At 37.6% G+C, this 23685-nt stretch overlaps 2 protein-coding genes across 4 annotated transcripts in view; one reads left to right on the top strand and one right to left on the bottom strand.

Moving 5' to 3' along the window:
* Positions 1-7017, bottom strand: part of LOC103036891 (interleukin-2 receptor subunit beta) — a 42931-nt gene extending 35914 nt beyond the window's left edge. The window contains exon 1 of the mRNA XM_022675526.2: positions 6939-7017. The gene's annotated coding sequence lies outside the window, so the exon portion shown is untranslated. The remainder of the gene's footprint in view (positions 1-6938) is intronic.
* Positions 6849-23320, top strand: LOC103036174 (transmembrane serine protease 6). 3 transcript variants are annotated; one of them, XM_007231203.4, is made up of 18 exons: positions 6849-7337; positions 10505-10637; positions 10748-10890; positions 12473-12540; positions 12637-12824; positions 13049-13090; positions 14040-14244; positions 14327-14463; positions 14634-14746; positions 14975-15084; positions 15332-15474; positions 17631-17729; positions 18318-18431; positions 19380-19496; positions 19832-20000; positions 20865-21136; positions 22820-22952; positions 23084-23236. In XM_007231203.4, the coding sequence occupies exons 1-18, from the start codon at positions 7260-7262 to the stop codon at positions 23103-23105; spliced, it is 2286 nt and encodes a 761-aa protein (XP_007231265.3). In that variant the 5' UTR covers positions 6849-7259; the 3' UTR covers positions 23106-23236. The 3 variants fall into 3 exon arrangements, with proteins under 3 accessions (XP_007231265.3, XP_007231263.3, XP_007231264.3); XM_007231201.4 differs by having other exon boundaries at positions 6850-7337; positions 22816-22952; positions 23084-23320; XM_007231202.4 differs by lacking the exon at positions 13049-13090 and having other exon boundaries at positions 6850-7337; positions 22816-22952; positions 23084-23320.
* The last annotated feature ends 365 nt before the right edge of the window (positions 23321-23685 follow it).

The raw sequence follows: 23685 nt of genomic DNA on the forward strand, positions 1-23685 counted from the left end.
AGTACAAAGCTATACATTTTATGATATAATGGTGCCAATTAAGTTAAATGCTTTAAAAACTACTACTTTAGAATCAACCCTAAAGAATCTGGATGCCAAAGGATTGGCACAATAATGCAAGTGATTTGCATTCTATAATTTGAGCATTGTTGCTGCAGCATTCTGGACAAGTTGTAAGTTTATTTAAATCAATTATCTTTTTTACAGTCTTTTTGTACAGTTTGATTACACATGTTTGGTGCATTTAGCTTTTGAGTGCTGCTTTTTAAGGCTTTAAAGTCTCTTTATGACCTTTTAACCACAGCTTCCACACCTTTACATTTAGATCTGTTACTCTTATCAGTGTCACAACGGGGATTTCTGGGTAATGGCACTTTCACACAATTTTTTTTTTCCATTCACACCTCACCGCCCCTGCCTTCCTTTTAGGACATGCTAATAATCACACACACGTCTATTGATTAGCACATCAGTGTCACAGTCAGTCAGTGTCACATAACTGCTACTGCAAGTGGCAGCTCCTCAAAAGTCTAATATGGCTTTAATCAACTGTTTACAACAATAATAACAGACTGATAACAAACACAGCCGAGCAAGAACGGCATAACATGCAAAAATATGCAGAATAAAAATTAACAGATATATGTAGCATGTAACATGCCGAGTAAAACAGGAGAGGGATTGAAATAAGCCCTATCCGGATAGGTTTCCTTTTACAGGGGGACGTCTGTGAAAAATATTTCACAGTTATACTGTTATATGATAAAGCTCTTGCATCTGGATTGCAATTGAGAAAACGCGGAGTCACAGTAGCTCCTTAATTTCCACTTCTCCATGGAAACGTGCACCAAAAGTGTATTTACGGTGTGTGGCAGTGGACAAATAGCTATTTTATTAAACGAGAGGTGAAAAAACTCAGAGATGTCGGTCTGGACAGGACTAAAATTACCGTTCAGCGAGAAACATTAGGAAATTCAGAGGATGTCTGAGTAAAATACACACATGGTCGTTCTGGAAGGAAATAAAATCACAGAGGACCCCCCCATAAAAGGAAAATTACCCCAGGACCCTCTGAGAAACTAATCTCATCTGGATAGGGATAGACAGAGAGAAAAGTGACAGTGTGAGCAAACATGGGTGATAGTGTGTCTTAAACCAGTAAACAGACTGTAAAAGAAAAACACTGAAAAAAAACATGCCCACCTGGACCTACAACCTTCCTAACTCATATTCCACCCATGTGCAGCCACATATAAGCATGTTGGCTGGAGAAAAAGAGTGACTGTGTGAGAATTAAACAGAGTAAGAGTGAAAAGGAGAGTGAAAGAGTAAAACAGGGTTTCTCATAACTGGGTAAAAAAGTGGTTCCCATTTGGGCTCATACTGAGAAACAGTTTGAGTAAAAAAAAACAGAGAGTGAAAAAGAGGAAATAGAGTAAAAGTGTTAGAACATAAGAGTAAAACAGCCCATGTGGGGCTTGCGCAACTGAAGTCCAGAAAGATTTGTGTACTACAAATGCTCTACGGGCCCAACATATGGCTGTGTGATACCTATTAGATTATTAGTAACAACACATGTACAGATCGACTCATGGCCCATGCCCACCTGACACATACTGGTTAAGAATACAGATTAAAAGTGTAAGAGTGAAACAGATTGAGAAAAGAGTTAATTTGAGTTAGTCTGAAGCAGAGTGTGCATGAATTGGATTTTGAATCTGTGTGTACAAACACATTCAAAGCTCATGCCTTCCTGAAACCTACCGAGCCCGTATCCCACCCATGTAAGTGCCACATAAGCAAGTTGGCTGGGGAAACAGAATGAAAGTATGAGAGAGAGTGAAACAAAGTAAGAAAATAAAAGCAAGAGAGATTGAATCATTTGTTGCAGCACATATACAAACCCATGCAGAGCCCATGCCCACTTGAAATCTACCAAGTCGATGTGAGTGAAAGTAAGAGAGAGAGTGAAACAAAGGGAGAGAGAGAGAGAGAACAGACTGAAACAATGTGAGACTAATAGAGAGTGAAGGTGAGGATTCTGAATCCAAATATGTGAAAAAGTGAGAGATCAAGAATGAGACCCAAACAGAGTAATAAACAAAGAAATTTGTGAAAGCGGGTGTGTAAAAAAAACAGCATGCGAGAAAGGAACATGGAGAGTAAGAAGATAAAACATTATGTAACCCAGATAATACAACCCCTGGCAAAAAGTATGGAGTCACCAGTCTTGGATGAGCACTCCTTCAGACATTTCATTCTGTAAAACAAACTCTGATCAAAAACATGATACAATAATAAGGTCATTCCAAAGTGCAACTTGTTGGCTTTCAGGAACACTCAAAGAAATGAAGAAAAACATTATGGAAGTCAGTGAATGTTACTTTTATTGACCAACCACAGGGAAAAAAATATGGAATCACTCAATTCTGAGGAAAAAAGTATGGAATCATGAAAAACAGATAAACAAAAGATGATTCAAAATACATCACCAGTATTTAGTTGCACCACCTTTGGCTTTTATAACGGCTTTCAGTCTCTGAGGCATGGACTTGATGAGTGACAAACAGTATTCTGCATCAATTTGGTGCCAACTCTCTTTGATAGCAGTTGCCAGATCAGCTTTGCAGGTCGGAGCCTTCTTGTGGACCATTTTTTTCAATTTCCACCACAGGTTTTCAATTGGGTTGAGATCTGGACTATTTGCAGGCCATGACATCGACTGAATGTGTCTTTCTCCAAGGAATGCCTTCACTGTTTTTGCCCTATGGCACGATGCATTGTCATCTTGGAAAATTATTTCATTATCTCCAAACATCTGTTCAATTGAAGGGATGAGAAAACTGTCCAAAATGTCAATGTAAACTTGTGCATTGATAGAAGAATTAACCACAGTCATCTCCCCAGTGCCTTTGCCTGACATGCAGCCCCATATCATCAAGGACTGTGGAAATTTGGTTGTTTTCTTCAGGCAGGCCTCTTCATAAATCTCACTGGAACGGCACCAAACAAAAGTTCCAGCATCATCACCTTGTCCAATGCAGATTCTTGACTCATCACTGAAGATAACTTTCATCCAGTCATCCACAGTCCATGATTGCCTCTCCTTAGCCCACTGCAGTCTTGTTCTTTTATGTTTAGGTGTCAATGATGGTTTTCTTTTAGCTTTCCTGTATTGAAATCCCATTTCCTTTAGGCGATTTCTTACGGTTCGGTCACATACATTGGCTCCAGCTTCTTCCCATTTATGCTTCATCTGTTTAGTTGTACTTTTTCGGTTTTCAAGACAAATGGCCTTAAGTTGCTTGTCTTGACGCTTTGATGTCTTTCTCGGTCTACCAGTACGCTTGGCTTTAACAACCATTCCATGCTGTTTGTATTTGGTCCATATCTTGGATACAGCTGACTGTGAACAGCCCACATCTTTAGCAACCATGCGTGAAGAGTTGCCTTCTTCAAGAAGTTTCACAATCCTCTCTTTTGTTTCAAGAGACATTTCTCTTGTTGGAGCCATGGTTCTTGCCACTCTAATTCGTCCAGCAGCCCTCCAAGGTGTCATGACTGCAGGTGTTTTTAACTGCAGACTAACGAGCAGATCTAATCTGAGGCAGGTGTCCATTTAGGGAAAGGAAATTGACTGGGTGTGTCCTTATTTTCTACCTTCAATTTGAGTGATTCCATACTTTTTTCCTCAGAATTGAGTGATTCCATATTTTTTTCCCTGTGGTTGGTCAATAAAAGTAACATTCACTGACTTCCACAATGTTTTTTCTTCATTTCTTTGAGTGTTCCTGAAAGCCAACAAGTTGCACTTTGGAATGACCTTATTATTGTATCATGTTTTTGATCAGAGTTTGTTTTACAGAATGAAATGTCTGAAGGAGTGCTCATCCAAGACTGGTGATTCCATACTTTTTGCCAGGGGTTGTATGCCAATGTGGGGCCTGTATGGGGTACCAAAAAATCTATCTGTGTGTTGCACAATTGAGAACCAAAAAAATTGTTTACATGTTCTACAAATATGTGTCAGTGATGTGCATTATCAGGGTCAGTGATGGGACCTAGAGAGGCCTAGAAGGGACCCATGTGAGATTTCATGTAAAATACTGATAGAGAACCAAAACAGAGTGAAAAGCAGAGTGAAAAAGTGAAACATGTGTGTAAGAGAAACAGCATAAGAGAGAGAAACAGAGTAAAAAGATGAAACAAAGAATGATGTTCAGTGCCCTCATGATTGAAAACGCATCACCATAGTGCCCTCTAGAGTGGGAAAAAGAGTCAAAGTGCCCTATTGGCCTTGTTGGATAGGCATTTTGGGCAGACACAGTGTGCTCTTTCGCAACAAATGATGAATATTAATATGTGCCCATCAAAGGGTGCCTGCCCTTTAGCCCTACCAATGGAAAACAGTACTGTTATAAACAATTTTTTGTTTGCCTCTGCCCTTTAAATTGTGAGTCTGCTACTGGGAGAGAAAAAGTGGGAGTGTGAAACAAAACACAGAAGTGAGAGTGAGAAAAAAAAGTAAGGGAATAGCAAGAGCTAAGTCAAACATTAAGTCAAACAGTGAAAAAACTTAGAAAAGAAACAAGGCAAGCAAACAAAGAGCAAGAGAGAGAGAGAGAGCTAGAGAGAGGGAGAGAAAGACTGTTATAGAACAAGAGAATTTCTGTACTAAATCCTGTCTGTGTGCATTTGCAGTTCTCAACCAATAGACTGAGACTCAAACTCAAACTAATAAGAATGATTATAAGTTTGTTTATGCAATCAGTGCTTGAATAAAATATTGTCACCCTTCTCAATAATTTTTTTTTTGCAAAATTGATTTTTTATCTGGCCTTTTTCTAATGGACCTAAATCATCTCCTCATGATGCTGGTCAGCTGTGGTAAAATTGCTTTTTAGAATAATAGTGAATGTCAAGAGTGTGATTTAAGCTCATTTATATGCTCTATTCACCTACATCTCCTACCAAAACGAGGCTGTGGGGGACGGAAGTAGCGTTGGACCGCTGGGTACTAGCAATGCCGCCTCATTGCTGCGTTCCCAAATTCTTCAAAAAGAAAGAAATCCTATGAAAGGTCAAACTTTCCACAGTTTCCCCAAAGATACCGAACTTCACGGTGAAGGATTCACAAAATCAGTAGAGATTATCATTTCAATTTAAGATGTATGTTACTGAGCTAGCTAGCTAGCTAAGCCTAGCCATATTAATGTTACCCAGTCAGCCAATTTAGCCAGATGAATGTTAGCAGAGAGACAGCAACTAGCTAAACCCGGTTCTCCGGCTATTGTTTGATTACCCCTGAACTGGTTATTTTCTCGGTTTAATTCCAAAACTAGTTATTTTCATGTTTGATTTAATATTACATATTAAAGTGGACACAAATGTAAGTTTAAAACACTTTCCAAAATTGTGTTTCTTTAAGACACTGGTTGGCATGTGAAAGTTGAAGAAGGATGCTGTGCCCATATGTTATTTTTCAGGACAGATTGTTCAGTGAAGCCTGTAAGCAGGACTGTAGTTGTATAAACTACAAAGTAGTTTTCTAGTCACTAATTTAGTAACTAGATAGCAAGCTAGCTAACACGCAAGTTTTTAATAAAACAAACAAAGGCAATTACCTTGCTACGGTACCTTCCGCAATAATAGTTGTAGCCTTTTAGTAAAATAGCCAGGAAAATGCACTTATTTTCTGCCAATTTTTTTTACTCTTTTCACCGTTAATTCAGGGAGGTATGCGAGGTTAGTTGTCCACACATGCGGTGCCATTTAGACTGGTGGACATTCTGTCGGCTCCCTTGCTGCCTTTCTGGTTTAGAAACGGTTTCGTTTCAACATGGGCGCGGAGTGAAGGTGCATTAAGCATAAGTCAAAATAAAATGTGACGATTTTATTAGCTTTCCAAGATGGAGCTATCTTTACTGAACACATTTCCACGATTCAGGGCGCATCCCCAATCGACAGTTTATTTACAAGATTTTCACTATAATATAAAATTGACTTACTATTAAGAAGGGTGGTATAACATTATTTGGATGGTCTATTATAAATGCCTCATAAATACTAAAGTTTAAAGTGAAAGTAAATGATTCTCTGTTGAATGTAAACCTACTAACCCTAACCTTAACTCTAGTCTTAACATTTTAGGATTATGTCTAGGGTTAGATTTAAAGTTTAGATTACGGTTAGGGGTCAGGGTTTTGAATTGAGTCATAGTAGAGGTTAGGGTTTGGGTTGGTGTTGGGTTAGTTTCTGCAAAGAATAATTTACACTCATCTAAAAATTCAGTTACATTTATTAGATTGAGTTGAATGTTAGTTGAGTATCTATGAGGCACCGATAATGTACCATCCAAATAAAATCTATATAACCATAAAGGCTACAGGTTATATATTGCATAGTTTTATTTATTTATTTATTTTTTGGTCACCATTTTTGTCACAAAATAGCAAAGTCAATCAAGTTAGCTAGAACTGCTCTTCAATTTGTGTCTGTTAAAATGCTAAAATAGCAGTTTTCTGTCTTTTCAATTAATATTTTTAATAAATGTTGTTTGAGGATGATTCTGTTTGGTTCTACTTCTGAACTTTATGATAATCTACCCTTTTAAACCAAAGTACTCATTTTTAAATAGCCAAAACTACTGTAATTTGTTTTTGGTGTTTGCTGAAAACCCCAATTACTTTGTCGATTATTAAAATAAACTGTAAATAAACTGTAATTCATGGTTATGGCCACTAAGACAACAGAATAAGCCAATTTGTGGTGTGAAACACACTGGCAGACTAATAGGCTATTTTAATCCAGTCCCTGTGGACCACTACCTGCTAAGTGTGCAGTCCTACACCTCAGTGTTGCTAGGTGTTCACTCTTGTGTCTCACACATCCTCCAGCACCTTTTCTCAACATTGGACCAAACAAATAAAATCACCTACCTGCTGCTCAGTACCTCCAAATCCGCTCTGATGCTGTTAAATCCGCTATTAGCGAAGCTCGGTTGTGGAAGCAGCTGCCAGGCTGTTGATGAAGAAGAAAGGCAGAATATTGATCTAAGCTGCCCTTTGGATCTGTAAACATGCTGGATTTTGAGGCTGCGCTTCTGTTTTTCAGAGGCTGTAAGGTTTGCTAACATGTCAGGACACAGTTCGCCCCAAAGGATTACAGATTTTGAAGACTGAATAGGTCTAGGTAATTTCATGACTCCCGGAGTGGACTGAGGATATTTTTAATGGAGATGAGTTGATGAGTCTGGAGTCATGGAGCTCAGGAATGGCGCTCAGGAGCTTGAACCAGTCTACACTGTGGACACAGCAAGTGTACGCTTTCCAAATCAGGTATTTACCTTTATTAGCTAACCTACAGGTTATCAGGAGCAATATGTTATTATTCATTTTTAGATTTTAATTTAAAATGAAGAGTGTTTATACAATTATTAGTGTTATTATACGATTGTAGTGTTAGCTTATATCACTACACCAGCAGAGATAGCTAACAAGATAGCTAGTGTTAGTTAACCTAGCTAGCTGGCTGGCTAAATGTAGCTAAGCTAAAATAGTTTTAGCTAAGTTATGAGATTTCTCTTAAATATTTAAGTGAAAATAAACCAAACCCACTTCCCCCCAGTTTCTAAAGTGTAACATTAAAACAATACAGCATGTCATATTTTATCATGGTTAGCATATTAGCTTGTTGCTAGAGAATTAACTAGCTAGCTTAGCTAGTTTGTACCAAACATCTCACCTAGCTAGCTTGAGGCTAAAGGCTACCAAGGGCTAGCGAAATTTCTTGTGTTTTTTTGTTAACATCATCAGAGCACTAAAAAGCAATGTTTTCTTATGGTTGCACAATAATTGAGTATTGCTATATATGATGGTAGAAAACTTTTTTATATATTTATTACAATATCTGTCACTGACTATTATTCATTACAAAGTATGTAACATAAATTAACCTAAAATTATTCAGATTATTATCAGTTTGTGGTTTTATATAATTCATGTTGCAAAATATCATAATTATTATCATTATCAAACCACAAACCTAAATATATTTTATTGAGATTGAAGTGAAAGTCCAACAAAAATGTAAAAAAATTAATTCAAATAAAAATTTGAGACATGCAAAAGTATATAGCTCTCCATATCAATACTTAGTAGAGCCACCTTTCACTGCAACTACAGCTGCACGTCTTTTGCGCGTCTAGAGACTGAGATTTTTACCCATTCTTTTTTGCAAAATAGCTCAAGCTCGGCCAGGTTGGATGGAGAGTCTGTGAACAGCAATTTTCATGTTTTGTTTAACAATAGGGATGATGTGATCAAAGCACCCCATAAAAAAGTTAAAATTTAGTTTTATCTGACAACTAATGTTCTCTATCAAACCACTGAGGCCTTTACAGAACAGGTGTATTTATACTGAGACTGTGAACTGTTCTGAATGCAATTGATTGCATTTGATTTTATTTTGGGGGTTCTGAATACTTTTGCACATCACACTTGTCAAATTTTTATTTAATTACATTTTTTGAAAACCAGTGTATCATTTTTGTTCTACTTCATAGTTTTGCAGTAGGCTGCTACTTTGCGTTGGTATTAGAGGCCGACCGATCGATCGGCCAGCCGATTTAATCGGCCGATTTTTGTTATTTTTTTATCAATCGGCATCAGCCGATTTTCTTATTTGGCCGCGCCGATTTTAATCCGGCACATCTGCGGGCAGCTACTTGGAACGCAGCGCAAGGTTTCAAGAGTGAGCAAGACTTTCAACGGGTAAGGCATCCATTTTTACAATCCAGTGTCCCAAAGTCTATATTTTCTCTCATGATTAGTAATCTGTGATGTTGCTTCATTTACTGAAAAAGAATAGAATTTCAACTGCATCGGTGTTGTAGCATTTCTCTCCAAACGAAACTATGCTTAGCGTTGATGGAATGCGCCCTGACTATGCAAGGCAAGCCCTATCTATAAGCTCTAGTATAAAATAACTGACGTCTCTTCTTCAGAAACGAAAATCTAAGTAAATAAAATCAAATTAACACTTGATATTTTCAGTATTTAAATTATTTTTAGACGAAATGAAAAAGGGCAGGACTAAAACTGTTTAAGGATATTCGCAGCATCAGCTGCGCTGAAATAATAATTACTGGTTAGTCAGGATTATTAGAGGACTGTACTTCTCCTTATATATAAATAAGCTTTATTGTAAACGAATTAATAAAACAAATAGTTTCTAAAATAATGGAGTTAAAATAAAACATCTCTTTTTCCTTCACTACAAACAGACATTAAATCATGCCGCCTCCTGCTGTTCTGCTGTAAAACTCACCCGTTTAAAGCGGTTTGCGCTGTTAGATATTAAATGAAACGATGAGCAGAATTTTCTGTTTTGTCGGGTTCTACTTTAGAACCCCCTCCAGACTTTTCTGATAAAAGCTCATTTTATCCTGAACCTATAAAGTCCGCGCTCTTCAGCTTTCTCAACTCATTTTCCGCTCACGCACCGAACCTCCAGTACAGCTGATGAGACGCGTTTCTCTGGCTAAGGAGCTCATTTGAAGAAGAAAAAAAAAAACAGATAAAGCTATATTTAAATTACAGCACCTGTCTGTTTTTGCATTATTTATAATTTTATTCTTAATTTAAACGTCACCCATTTTTGTAAAATAATAGCTGCAGCCCTAATGTGAACATTTTATAACATTGTCCTCCCATGTCCATTCGTTTTCAACTGCATGGAGTTGAAGAAGAAATGAGCTTTGCCGTTTTGGAGTAACTATCTAAAGTTGTCACATTATGGAAGTCTTCTTGCACTCTGTTAAACATATTAAAATGAATAATTAATAGACTAACAGACTGCAACAAGTCATACATTTGTTAATTAGTAGGCCCCTACAGTAAATTTTATATAATAGCCAACATAATATATAGTGTATATAGAACATATGTTATATAATGAATAAAATAAAATGTTATGGATAATACAATCTAAATAAAATTAATATTTTTTTTATTAACATATAGTGATATAGTAACATTAAAGTCACTATAAAATGCTAACCTTATTTTCAATAAATTGTGTGAAGTTTACAACTGTTGTGCCTCCTCTTACTAGTATGATTTTAAGCATGCCAAATAAGTATAATACGATAGCATATCGGCCCTAAAAATCGGCAGGTCACATCGGCCATCGGCTGACTCTGACCACTAATGATCGGTATCGGCATCGGCCTTAGAAAAACCCATATCGGTCGGTCTCTAGTTGGTATATTACTTAATATCTTAATAAAGTAATTTTTTGTGGTTGTAAGGTGACAAAATGTGAAGAAGTTCAAGGGGTATTAACAGTTTTGCAAGCCACTGTATGTAAGCAATTAATAGCTACCGTGCGTTATATTGATATATATATATATTAATTTTGCTACTTACTATGGCAGCCTGTGTGATTCAGATGTTTTTACCATCTAAAATTAAGACCTAATTCTCGTTTTTTGTTCTTTCCACAGGTAAAGCCTGATGTTGACCCACTACCTTCCTCCTCACATAAGATACGCCCAAAGCAAGTGTTTACTGTGACCCTCCTCATCATCATCCTTCTGATCTTGGGTGGAGGTGCAGCCCTTGCATGGTACTTTCTAGGTAGGTCACACTGTCCTAGGAATAAACTGTACTTCAGTAATGCAAAATATTTTTTGTTAACGTTTTTACATCAGTTTTGTCTCTCTCTCTATTTATCTGTATGTGTGTAGAGTACAGGGTGTGGGTGTTGGAACTGCGGGTGCAGCAGCAGTACACAGCACAGATTTCCATCCTGAATAGAAACTTCTCCAGTGCTCTGTCCTCTCACAGCACTCGAGTCTTCAGGGAGGAGGCACGTGGAGTTCAAGCCATGGTGAGAACGCTTGTCCACTGTCCACAAACTCAAACTTAGAATAAAGTATTGAACACAAAATGTTCAGTAGTTCAGTACCTTTATTACCTTTACTTACAGTACAGTATACCATTATTCTTATCTGTGCATAGCCCATTTTAGAAAGCCAGGACATCCATTACATCAATCCAGGACATCAAATCTACAATCATGTGCTCAGCAACCCATGAAGCCTACTAGTGTGGCAGGAACAGTCCATATTCCAGAAAAATCATTCACTTTGGCATACAAGCACCAAATTTGGCAAAAATAATGACCAGGACACACATGATTAGAAAAGCACATTAGCCACCTGAAAATACAATATTAAATGTGAAATATCAATCAATGTAGAAATTGACATATTGTAGACATGTTGTGATTGATGATCATCAAATTATGTGTAAAGTGACATGACAAATTAATTAATGGCCAAACAAATCCAATATGCTGCCTATATGTGCAACTATACTGTTATCCATGTTATCATTATTATTATTGTGGTCATTTTCGTTGCTGTGCATGTTATCCCGTAGTTTTCGAGATATTGGCATATTTCAGTTCCAAATTGTTCAATCTGATGGTGCGATGCGTGCTTGTATATAGATTTTTGATTGGATGCACTTTTTTATATAAAAACTTTAAGTATGCACCATTTTACATGTAGTCACTATATTTGCATCACTCCAAACATGGTGCCCTAGACTCAATTTAGGCCTGTGGTAATTTTCCAATCCCACCAAACTAAAATCCCACTAAATAAAAGTTATAAGACCAAAAATACTTAAAACACAAAGCACTAAATATTTAAAATTGAGTGCCAATGCACACCATTTATACAATTAATTTGCCTTATTCTTCGTGACATTAAAATGTGGAATTTCTCATAGTCAGAAACTTATATTTATACAGCAATCTCATTAAAATCTCATGGTTTTTGTATTTGCGTGGCTAAAATGCTTTATGGAAAAAGTAAGTCTAGAAGATTATTTGTGCCAAATTTCATGCTTGTATCACAAGTGAACGATTATTTTAATAATCTGCAGCACTATACTGGATATTACCATTAGACTTATTGTTTGACCTAATTAAACAAAACTTCTTCAGATTAGGCATATTTCAGATTTGCTTTTTTGGCTTTATTCTAGGCATTAGTTATTGCTTATGAAGTGTCAAGCTCTGGTTTCTCATATTTTACTTAATCTTTTTAAGCAGTATAGCTTGTACCAAACTCATCCTTACTGCAAGATCATGCTTAGATTTTGCACTCTGGAATAGTAATATCAGGATTATTACATACAGATTGAAGACATAACCAATGCAAACCAGTATTGGGAAGTAAATCACTATATTCTTCATCTTGTTTATTCAGGTGGAGAAACTGCTCAAATCCACTGATCTGTCTCTGTATTTCAACAGACTCAGTCTTCAGATTAGGCATATTTTAGATTTACTTCAGGATCATGCTTAGATGTTGCACTCTGGAATAACAATCTAGGAAATGTTGCATACAGAGTGTAGTATTGGGGTGTAAATCACTATATGCTTTATTTTGTTTATTCAGGTGGAGAAACTGGTTAGGTCCACTAATCTGTCTCGCTATTTCAACTCCACCACAGTCTTTGCCTTTGGGTGAGAATATATCATATAATTATCCAGACTCGCTGATTTAAACGGTTTCCTAATGGATTATGTGTCCTTTACTCAGTCCTTTTGCAATTTCCCCAGGGAGGGCAGTGTAGTGGCGCATTTCTGGCTGCTGCTGTCCCTGCCCGAGAGCCATGCTGAGAAGATCACCATGGAAAAGGTGAATGAGAGCCTGTGGGGGGGACTGCAAAGCTTCAGGGAGAGAGAGGTTGAGCAGACAGTGAACTATGAGGGTTACCTGCTTCACCTGCTCTCATTCTCTATAACGGGTAACAAGATTACATCACAAGCTTGCTCTCCTTGTGAGGGTGCCACTTTTTAGATAGCCTGCTCTGACTATTTTAATAATATGACATTTTCAGTACAAATAAATGTATTTTTATTATACGTTGCTACACTTTTGCTACTACTTTTGCTACAAAATAGCTTTTTATTTTTTGTTGCAGCTCTATTAATGTTATCACATCTTTGTTTTTGTGTTTTGATCATGCAGAAACCAAAACCAAAGTTATTGATGTTTTGCAGGCTTCATTTGGTATGATTTTTTTTCTGTTGTTTATGCATGTGTGATTTAATATGAACAGTTCAGCCGTCTCTCAGGGGTCTTTACATTTCTGTTTACTGCTTGTTGGCTACCTGGAGTTTGTAACTGTGGAAAATGTTCCCATGACAATAGTTTCCATAATGATGCCATCTCCCTTTCTCTCTCATGTCTTTGCTCTGTTTTTTTGCTTTCTCTTTCTATTCATCCATTCATTTATTTAACCCTTTATTCAACAATTGATCTATCCAATAATTAATTTATCCATTAACTCTCATATTTATCTATTTATTCATTTCCCCTATTTACTCACCAACTATCCAAACTTCCATTCATCCATGGGATTCCCTCTGTACATCTGTCCATCCATCTAACCGACTTTCCTTTTATTCTACTATCTATCTACCTTTCTATCCCTCTCTCCTTCCACTTATTCATCCTCCATCAATCGATTCATCACTTTATTTGCCAATGCTTCCATCTATCCAACCCTTCAATCACCCATATTTTCATCCCTGTTTATCCATCACTCATACTCATTTCTCTGTCTATCCAACATTCCATTCATTTATCCATCCATATGTCAATCCCTCTATCTGTCCACCCACCTTTCCATCCATCTATTTATGTCTCTATTCATCATTACATTTTTCCAACTATCTGTCCTTCTGTCCATTCTTTTACCCATCCAACCCTTCATCCATCCATCTATCCATCCATCCATCCATTTCTTCATGCATCTTTTAATCTTTCCAACTCTCTGTCCTTCCCTCCCTTCTCCCACCCATCCATCCATCTACCCATCCATCCATGCATCTATCTATCCATTTCTTTATGCATCTTTAAATAATTCCAACTATTTGTCCTTCCCTCTCTTCTTTCACCCATCTATCCAACCATCCAACCATCCAACCCTTCATCCATCCATCCATCCATCCATCAGATTGTTACCGTTACCAGCCGGTGGTCTCCGTCCAACCAGTAGTCCTGAGGGGTCCAAACACACAGCGCTCGTCCTGCATGTGGCACCTGAAGTCCCCTGAGGGCTCCCAGATAGAGCTGAGGGTGGAGTGGCTGCTTCCTGAGTGTAGAGACCGCCTGGCCATTTATGACTCACACGCTCCTGACGACTCCACACTCATCACTTCGTGAGTCCTGCTATATTCATAACATATTATTGTTAGAATGGAGTCAAAGACTGAGTTAAATGATCCTCCCTCTCCCCAACAGTCTGTATGGCTGTAGCAAGCAGGAGCAAGTGGTGCAGGTGTTGTCCTCCGCTGACTGGATGACCGTGGTGTGGAAGCAGGGCCAGTACAACTACAAGGACCCATTCTCTCTGTCTGCTCAGGCCTGGCCCAAAAGAAGTAAGTCTCACTGTATTTCCTTCTGTCATTTATACATTTTTCTGAATCCTTGGAGGGAGAAATACATTAGATAATCATTTTTTTATTAAAACAGATTTTAGAGTTTAGAATATACTAGTGCACAGGTTTACAGCTATTATGCTGTATTGAAATCATTCTTATTTTTGTAGATTGCTCCCACAGCATCGATTTGACGAAAGAGAGCGGAATTCAGGGGACCTTACAGACCCCGTTTTACCCCAGCTACTACCCCTCAGATACCAACTGCACCTGGCACTTCACAGTGAGTCACAGATAAATAGATAGATAAAGCAATAATAGATAGATAGGTAAAGTTACATATGAATAAACTGTTACATGATAGATAGATATTTATCCTGATGAATGGACGGACGGACGGACGGACGGACGGACGGACGGACGGACGGACGGACGGACAGACAGATAGATAGATAGATAGATAGATAGATAGATAGATAGATTAAGTAACTGTATGTGTGTGTGTGTGTAGGTACCATCGGCAGAGTATGGGCTGACCCTGGAGTTTGAGGGTTATGAGCTGAGTCGAGCCAGCTATTCCAAAACCTGCACGCAAGGCCAGTGGCTAATCCAGAACCGCAGGCAAGTTTTACACTAACCTGTGAACACACTCACACACACACACATTTTTATGATCTATCAGTAGAAGTTTCAAAAAAGAATGTCATGTTGGTCTGTAAATTTGGCAGCTGTACATTTTATGTACTTTAAACATTTATGATTAATTGGCAAACAGAAATTCTCCAGAAATCTAACTTTTGACACTTTCTACAAGGTTTTTGAGTGATCGATCGGTCTTAAATTATTTGTATTGATGTTGTGTGTGTAGAATGTGCGGTGCACGTGGTCTGCAGCCCTACGCAGAGAGGCTCTACCTCCACTCCTCCACCACCACTGTGACTCTGACATCAGAGGTGTCTCTCACAGGGCCTGGCCTGCAGGTCCACTACAGCATCTTCAACCAAACAGATCGTTAGTTCACCTGTCAATTATACACACATATACACAATTTAAATCATTGTATTGTATATGGATACAAGATACAACATTCTCAACAATTTTTAATAAGGTATTAGTCCCTGGGTATTTTTTTGTCCTCTATACTTTTAGGGAGCATTTGAAAGATGGTATTAAGCCAGGCGGACACTGTGCGATTTTAGCCCGATTTTAAGCCCGATCTGGTCGGATGCGACTGAATTTCATGATCGGGCCGAATTTTAGCTTGATCGTGCGTCGTTTGTCGTGCAGTGTGAGAGGGGAAGCGATGTCCGATTAATTGCCCATACGAGCTGCGAATGAGCAGTCGGACGCGACCAGGGATTTCTGACATGCCAGAAATTTTGGTCGCTTGTCTCACAGTGTGAGCTGTTTTGCGGGCCGATTTCTTAACGTCACGACCTGTTTTCCCAAAAATCTGCACAGTAACTATATATAATTATTAGTCATATTTATTTCTGTCAGTTATAAGGATTTATATTTATGTTCGGTACACAGACTTATAGCTTAATATAGCAGACACAGGCATTCTGCTGTTTAAGAATTTCAACAGATGCTTATTCTCAGTCAATAGCTGGAGTTTTTGAAAAGAAAAATTAAAAGAGAAAATATCTTTGACAAACATAAATTAATTTTATTTCACTTTGCTATTAAATCTGAAAAATAAAGCACATTGTCAGCCTCTGATGCTGCCCGTCAATAATATAAAACTTAAAACATGCACAGAAATATAAAGCTATATTTTATTATTTGTTTCTTTTCGCCAGGGCAGATTTATTAAAATTATAAATATGTTAATTTATTAATTAAAATCTCGTCCAGTACTCCAGAATATTAGCCACGCAAAGCCAGCTTAGCGCAGCGCGTGGCATTGCGCGCGGCATTGCCCGCATAATAACCTCTGTCTTCTAAAATAAACGTTTTAATAAATAAGGTCGGAGAAGTGTAGTAAAATTAGTGCCATTAAACTTACTAAAGCTAATAAATGTACTGATAATTAATCAAGATAAATCAGACAAAATGCGCTGCGCCTCTCTCTCGCTCTCTTTCGCAGCGCGGAGCTGAATTCAGCGCGAGGCTACAGAAACTCAGTTCAGTTGAATAAAAATAAGTAAGGGCCTGTAAGTACAAGCAAAGGACCTGTAAGTAAATATTGTCAAATATAAAGAATAGTTTGAGGTTTTGGTGAGCTGTTTTCATGATTTGAAACTGAAACTAACTGAAACTTTGATTAATCTGCAGAAAGCCTGGGTTATTTTAAACGAATTTTTAATGAGTTTATATTTTATATTTTTTATTTATTCATTTTAATTATTTTTCTTCTTTTATTAATCAAATCATTAAATATATATCTTCATAAGATATACATTTTTTACCTTTTATGTCAATTTTTATTATCTTTTTTTAAGGTCCTATTTTTCCTTTTTTACGTATATATTTTATTTGTCTATAATAAATGTCAGTTTTTATTTCTATTTTTTATATATTTTTTAAATCCCTTTTAAACTGTTAATGCTCAGCGGCACTGTAAATGAGGGTCCCTATCCAGTGTGAATAACCGATTGCTTGTTTAATATTCAGTGTTTCAAAACCAGTTTTTACATAAACAATAAACAGAATAAAAAATCAAATTATTTTATTTTATTTAAGCTGCTGGTGTTTCTTTCGCAGCCTGACGCGCAGTCATTTTTCTATGCGCTCTCCTTCTGTAAAACGGACAACCTGTAGAGTCCACGTCGCCTCAGCCACCTGCGAGTCCATGTACGTCTCTTCCGTGGACTTTCAGCGCACAACAGGGCACAAATAAGCAAAGCTAAGCACTTTCTTTTGCAAGGTGTTGTGTTGAAGCGAGAGTTTGTACGCAAAGAAAGCTCCGCCTACGGGCTGCGTTTAGACGTGCAGTGTAAGCTCCCCCGTCGCAGCAGGTCAGTCGGACCGTACAGTGTGTGCAGATGAATCGCAGGCGTTGTTCATACACGACAAACGATTCAAACGTGCAGTTTGAGCTCTCCAGAACGCATCCGGTTAAAAAAATCGCACAGTGTCCGCCTGGCTTTAGAGGATCTGATTATTCTTTTTTATGTCTAAACTGTGTATTAATTCAGTTGTATGTATCTGTTTTGTGTGTAAAGCATGCCCTGGTAAGTTCCTGTGCAGTGTGAATGGCCTGTGTGTGCCAGCGTGTGACGGTGTCTCTGACTGTCCCAGTGGCCTGGATGAGAGAAACTGTGGTAAGAGCTCACCAAACATTTTTTGTTGCTTGTTTTCTGTCAATTTTGACTGAAATACTAAATTCAAGGTTCCTAAGATATTCCAAAAGAAAACTTGATGAATATAAAAGAGAGCTTAGTTAATTGCCCAGTTTCGCTGGTAACAATACCATGTTCTCCATAGAAGAGGTTTAATATATTAAGATGTTTAATTTCTTGGATGAACAAACACACAACACTGTAGCACTGTAAATGTGTAATAACACAGAATAATTTTAAAAGACATGATTTTGGACCATTTCTGTTTCTGTCTTCACACAAAAGAATAGTCAGCTTTCCTATTTTGTGAGTGTTTACAAAAAATGAATGAAGAAACAGAGTATAGTGTCTCAATGTGACATAATTTGTTATTATTACATTTGTAATAATCATCAGGTTTATGAAAAGGTAATATTCATGAAAAATCTCAAAAAATCTGTAAAAAACATCTGTAAATTATTAAAATCTTCATGAAAGCTGTTTGAATTTTGGAAAGACTACATACAGTGCAGGTAAACAAGACAATGTAGTTCATCAGCAGTGTGTGTTGTGTCTTCGTGTGTCTTGTAGTGTGTATTGCTCAGTACCAATGTCCAGAGGACAGCCAGTGTGTGGATTACTACAAAGTGTGTGACCAGCATCCTGACTGCACTAACGGTGATGATGAAAAAAACTGCACTCAAGGTATCAGACACAAAAATACATGTGACACTCAAATGTTCATATTCTAAAGGAAAAATCAGGAATTCATAAACATGATACAAATCAAAACAACACATATGAATTGATATATTTCAATAAATTGTGATACTTTAAGCCAAGTGGCAAAAATGATGTGGCAATAAATAAAATATGAATAGGATTTAAATGGCATGTAATTAGCACTCAATCGAGTGTCGAGTTTGTTTTTTACTGTCAAAGACTGCAAAACTGTCGGTCTTTGATAATTAATAAAGATGACACATTTTAATCAAGATTTCAATGGATTTCAAGATTTCAACTTTAACAGCCCTAATAAACTAATACACACTCAGACAACATTTTACCAATATCACTTAATGTTGCTTACATTTTAAGACCATTATACTTCATTCTTAAAGCTGTAAGATTTTTTTTGTTTGTTTCTGAGCTCTACAGTTATGGAGTATAATTCAATTTTACTACACTGTCATAAATACAAATCATGGTTTGAGCACTCCCTCATGGACATCTGTACATGTATGTGCATTTTTTGACAAGCTGAAAGTTATCTAAGGACTTAGGCAGTAGAGCAGGGGTATTTAGAATTCAGTACGGTCCAGTTAGAGAAAATTTCGTTAGGTCAAGGTCCGGACCATCGTCATTTTTTCCTTGTATTGTGATTCAGTGCTGTATCCTGCATACTGAAGAAGCCTATAGTTCTGTCAGTTACAAATACTATTAAGTATATTTCAACAATATTTATTTCACACTGATATGATTCAGTTTGCAGTGTTACGCAGTTCTGGAGAGAATTGTTAGTGCAATAACAGTGACGACATTCTCCCTGTTACAGTCAGTGTAGCGTCAACATGATTCTGATGATAATATTTTCTGCTTTAGGGCTCGTCAATGATGGTTTGATCTCTATCTAGTCATATGTGTTCTGTGTAGGAGTTCCATGCACTGATATGACCTACATGTGCGCTGATGGGACGTGCCTTAAGAAGCCAAACCCTGTGTGTGATTTCATCACAGACTGTCCTGATGCTTCTGATGAGAAACACTGCGGTACGTTTGTGTGTCCATGTGGTTTACTGTGTTTGTAGTTAGTGCAGCTCGAAACTGAGCGGCAGTGAAGCTTTCAAATATTTTACCATGTATGACTGTTTATGATTATTTGATAAAATTAGTATAAAATGTGTTTGCTTAGGGGGGTGGGGATACAGTATCATGCACTGATACCATTATAATACAGTGGATTAATCATTTAGTTTGAATGAAATTTGTTTAATAATTATTGCTTAGTTTCACTAAACCTGATCTGCTATCCAGTGACTGTAAAAATGACCTAGTTTTAATTAAAAGCACCTCATCTCAATTAACATAAGCTTGACTCTCTGTAGACTGTGGCCTGCGACATTTCACCACCCGTGTGGTGGGTGGTGCTGATGCAGTGGAGGGGGAGTGGCCATGGCAGGCCAGCCTGCAGGTCAGTGGGCGGCACATCTGTGGGGGAGCGCTGATCGCCTCTCAGTGGGTGGTATCTGCAGCACACTGTTTCTATGACGACCGGTGAGCAGAGCACATTTGATAAATGATAAATTATTGTCAATGAAAAAACAAAAACTCATGTTTCCATAATAATAACTACTTAGCTTTCATTGGAAGTCAATATAAAATGATTCAAGTAATGCCAAGAGATCTATTACAATCTATTTTATTGCAGATTGCTCCTCTATGAAAACTATAACTGAAAAATATATTAATTTTTTTTTTTTTAAAGTGTGACTTCCAGTAGATTCTTGAAATACTTTCCAAAAAAAAGGGGGAGTAAGAATGTTTAGGTGTATGAATTATTATTGTTAAATTGTATATAAGTTAAGCATAAAACTTTTTTTTAAAGGACTTATATTTTGAAGCCAGGCTAAAGAATTTCTAAAAGTCATTGTTGCCATAGTACATTACAATGCAGTTAAGAACAATCAGGGACTTGCAGATTTTGTCACTTTATGACCACAAACTCTAAGATACATTATTGAGATTTTAAGTGATAGACCAACACAAAGTATCGCATAATTGTGAAGTGGAACGAAAACAGCACTAAGTGCATGACTTACAATTGTACTGATTCTTCGACCTGAGCTGTGGATTTCTGCACCTCCTCCAGAGTGACCATGGGGATCTTGTCTGCTCCTCTAACCAGTGCTCTCCTTGCTCAATCTGTCAAAAAACATGTATAAGTTTTGTTTCATTTCACAATTATGTCATAATTTGTGTTGGTCTGTCACTTAAAATCTCAATAAAATACAGTTTGTGTTGTAAATTTACAGTTATAAGGTGACAAAATGTGCAAAAGTTCAAGCGGTATGAATATTTTGCCAGCCACTGTGCGATATGCAGTTTATGTTCTCTGTCATTCTTTCTCTCTTTTTTCAGTCTGTACTCCCCCTCTGTCTGGACGGTGTATCTGGGTAAACTGCGGCTGCGGGGCACCAGTCAGACAGAGGAGGCCCTGCGCCTGTCCCACATCCACATACACCAGTACTACGATGACGAGAACCACGACTACGACCTGGCTCTCCTCAGACTGGACAGACCCGTCTCCGCGGGGACTCTCGCACAGCCTGCCTGCCTGCCCTCACACACGCACCAGCTGGAGCCGGGACTGCTCTGCTGGGTCACCGGCTGGGGGGCTATTAAAGAAGGAGGTGAGAAGAGAGGGTTTAACTCTGGAAGACCCAAACTAAAAAAAAAAGATCTGGCCAAATTCAGAAATGGGTTTAGATAGCAATTTTTGTCTTTGTTTTGTGTCCCGTTGTTGTCAGTTACGCTTGCCTCAGTTAGGTCAGTTATGTTCACAAAGATGCTTAGCGATGTGACTTTTCAAGCAAGGCATCAGAGCCTGTGTCAAGTATAAAGAAGTGTGCCAGATAAAGCCCCGTATATTTTTTTTACTTTAAAAATCACATGACTGATAAAAAACGTGGCCTTGGATTTTGTGGGACATGCTACCGCTTTCTTTTTGAGTGTCAATACCGTTTTGAGTCAATTCCTTGGTTTTAAGTTCAATATCCATATTAATATCAACAAGCACTGACATTTTTATGTACTCCAGCTCCTCAGTGCCATGTGAAAGGGTATTCAAAGAAACCACCTATGGCTTATAAGACTTCTTTTTTAAATGAGAATTTGTCCCTTTCCCCATACTGCTCTGTTGCAGTTTATTGTCCTTCACTGCCAGTTTTATAAGCACTCATGCATTCAGTGTCACTGAACATCATTGATGTACTTATTTTAAGTTTATTTACAGGCAAGCACACTTTTATATTCATTAAGACAGAGTGGCAAAAATAATATTTTATTCATTATTTTATAAATAGGCATCAGGATTAATTTTGTCTGCCATATAACCCTTTGCACAGCAAGGCTTCGGGTAGTGAATCTTTTGGTGACCCTATAGGCTGGAAAGCCCCATTGGTTTATGAAACTTTGTTTGGCCATCACTAAAGATACTTTTTCTTGATTTGTTGTTGTTGTGGTTTTCAAGTAGGAAGCACATTTATGATGTATAGTGGCGGTCAATAAAAAAAGCTGTTTGACTCAAACACAGTCATGTGTAGTTAATTTTAGTATTGTGAATGTTAACCCCTGCAATGAATCTGGAATATTAAACTTTATTTATAATTTTTTTATGTTAATTAATTATGTGACAAACCTTACAGAACCTGTTGACGTATTAGAGGTTTTATTAAGAATATAATATTGTTGTTTACTGCTGAGTTTAGAAGGTAGATTCATTTTTAATTTATGCTGACTTATATGTTCACTTACCATCTGACTCTTGCTGTCACACACACACTCTCACACACGGCTAATGGCACTTCCAAGCTGTTGAGGGTGGAACATGCAGCTATGCTGTAGCTAGTGTTTATTTCCTCCATATATTCAGTGCTCTCTGTTAAATGTTTTCTTAGCTCATAGAACCCTAAAAAGGTTCTAATTTTTAAAGCATGAAAACTACCCTGAGATATTATAATAAAGTAAAAAAAAAAACTCCTAGTCTGCCAGACACACCACACTACACTATTATTTTTGTCCCCCTCCTAAAAATACAAGAAAAAAAATTAGTAAGTTAATCCTTTTACCTTTACTGGAAGACATCAATAATCAAACATGTTTTTCCATCTTTGTATCTAAGACAGGAGTAGAAATAATGATTTTAGGCATAACTATAAAAGCATTCCAGTGCAAAGTGGGAGTAACAGACACAATACTTTCTCTTTTACAGTCGGTGTAGCATCAGCATGATTCTGGGTCTGATATTTACGTAATGCAGCATTAACACATGCGTTTTACCTTCTTCTCCATGTCTTTGTCTTTCTGTCAGGCAGCCCAAGCAATGTCCTACAGAAGGTGGACGTGCGTTTGGTCAGTGAAGAAGCTTGTGTCCGGTCCTATGGGTATATTATCACTCCCAGAATGCTGTGTGCTGGCTATCGCAGTGGGGGGAAGGATGCGTGTCAGGTAAGATCTATTGATATTATGTTATTCTGTTATTCTGGTCATTATAAATTTACAGTGATTTTTACTCCTTAATCAGTCTTGTTTTTGTGAATAATGCACAATTAACAATTTCACCCCCTCTCTTTGATCAGGGGGACTCTGGAGGCCCTCTAGTGTGTCAGGAGCCGTCCGGACGCTGGTTTCTGGCTGGTGTAGTCAGTTGGGGCCGCGGCTGTGGCCGGCCGGATTATTACGGAGTTTACACTCGCATTACCAGACTCAGCGACTGGATTAAACAAGTTATCTCCAGCTGAACAACTGGTTGAAGTCAGGCTGGAGTATCGACTGTAGAACTTACAGTTGTGGTCAAAAGTTTACATACACTTGTAAAAAAACATAATGTTATGGCTGTCTTGAGTTTTCAATAAGTTCTACAACTCTTATTTTTCTGTGATAGAGTGATCGGAACGCATACATGTTTGTCACAAAAAACAGTCATAAAATTTGGTTCTTTCATAAATTTATTATGGGTCTGCTGAAAATGTCACCAAATCTGCTGGGTCAAAAATATACATACAGCAACATTAGTATTTGGTTACATGTCCCTTGGCCATTTTCACGACAACTAGGCGCTTTTGGTAGCCATCCACAAGCTCCTGGCAAGCTTCAGGTCGAATGTTTGACCACTCTTCTTGACAGAATTGGTGCAGTTCAGCTAAATGTGATGGTTTTCTTGCATGAACCCGTTTCTTTA

This window comes from Astyanax mexicanus, chromosome 5 (assembly GCF_023375975.1).
Source record: "Astyanax mexicanus isolate ESR-SI-001 chromosome 5, AstMex3_surface, whole genome shotgun sequence".
Taxonomy (NCBI): Eukaryota; Metazoa; Chordata; class Actinopteri; order Characiformes; family Acestrorhamphidae; genus Astyanax; species Astyanax mexicanus.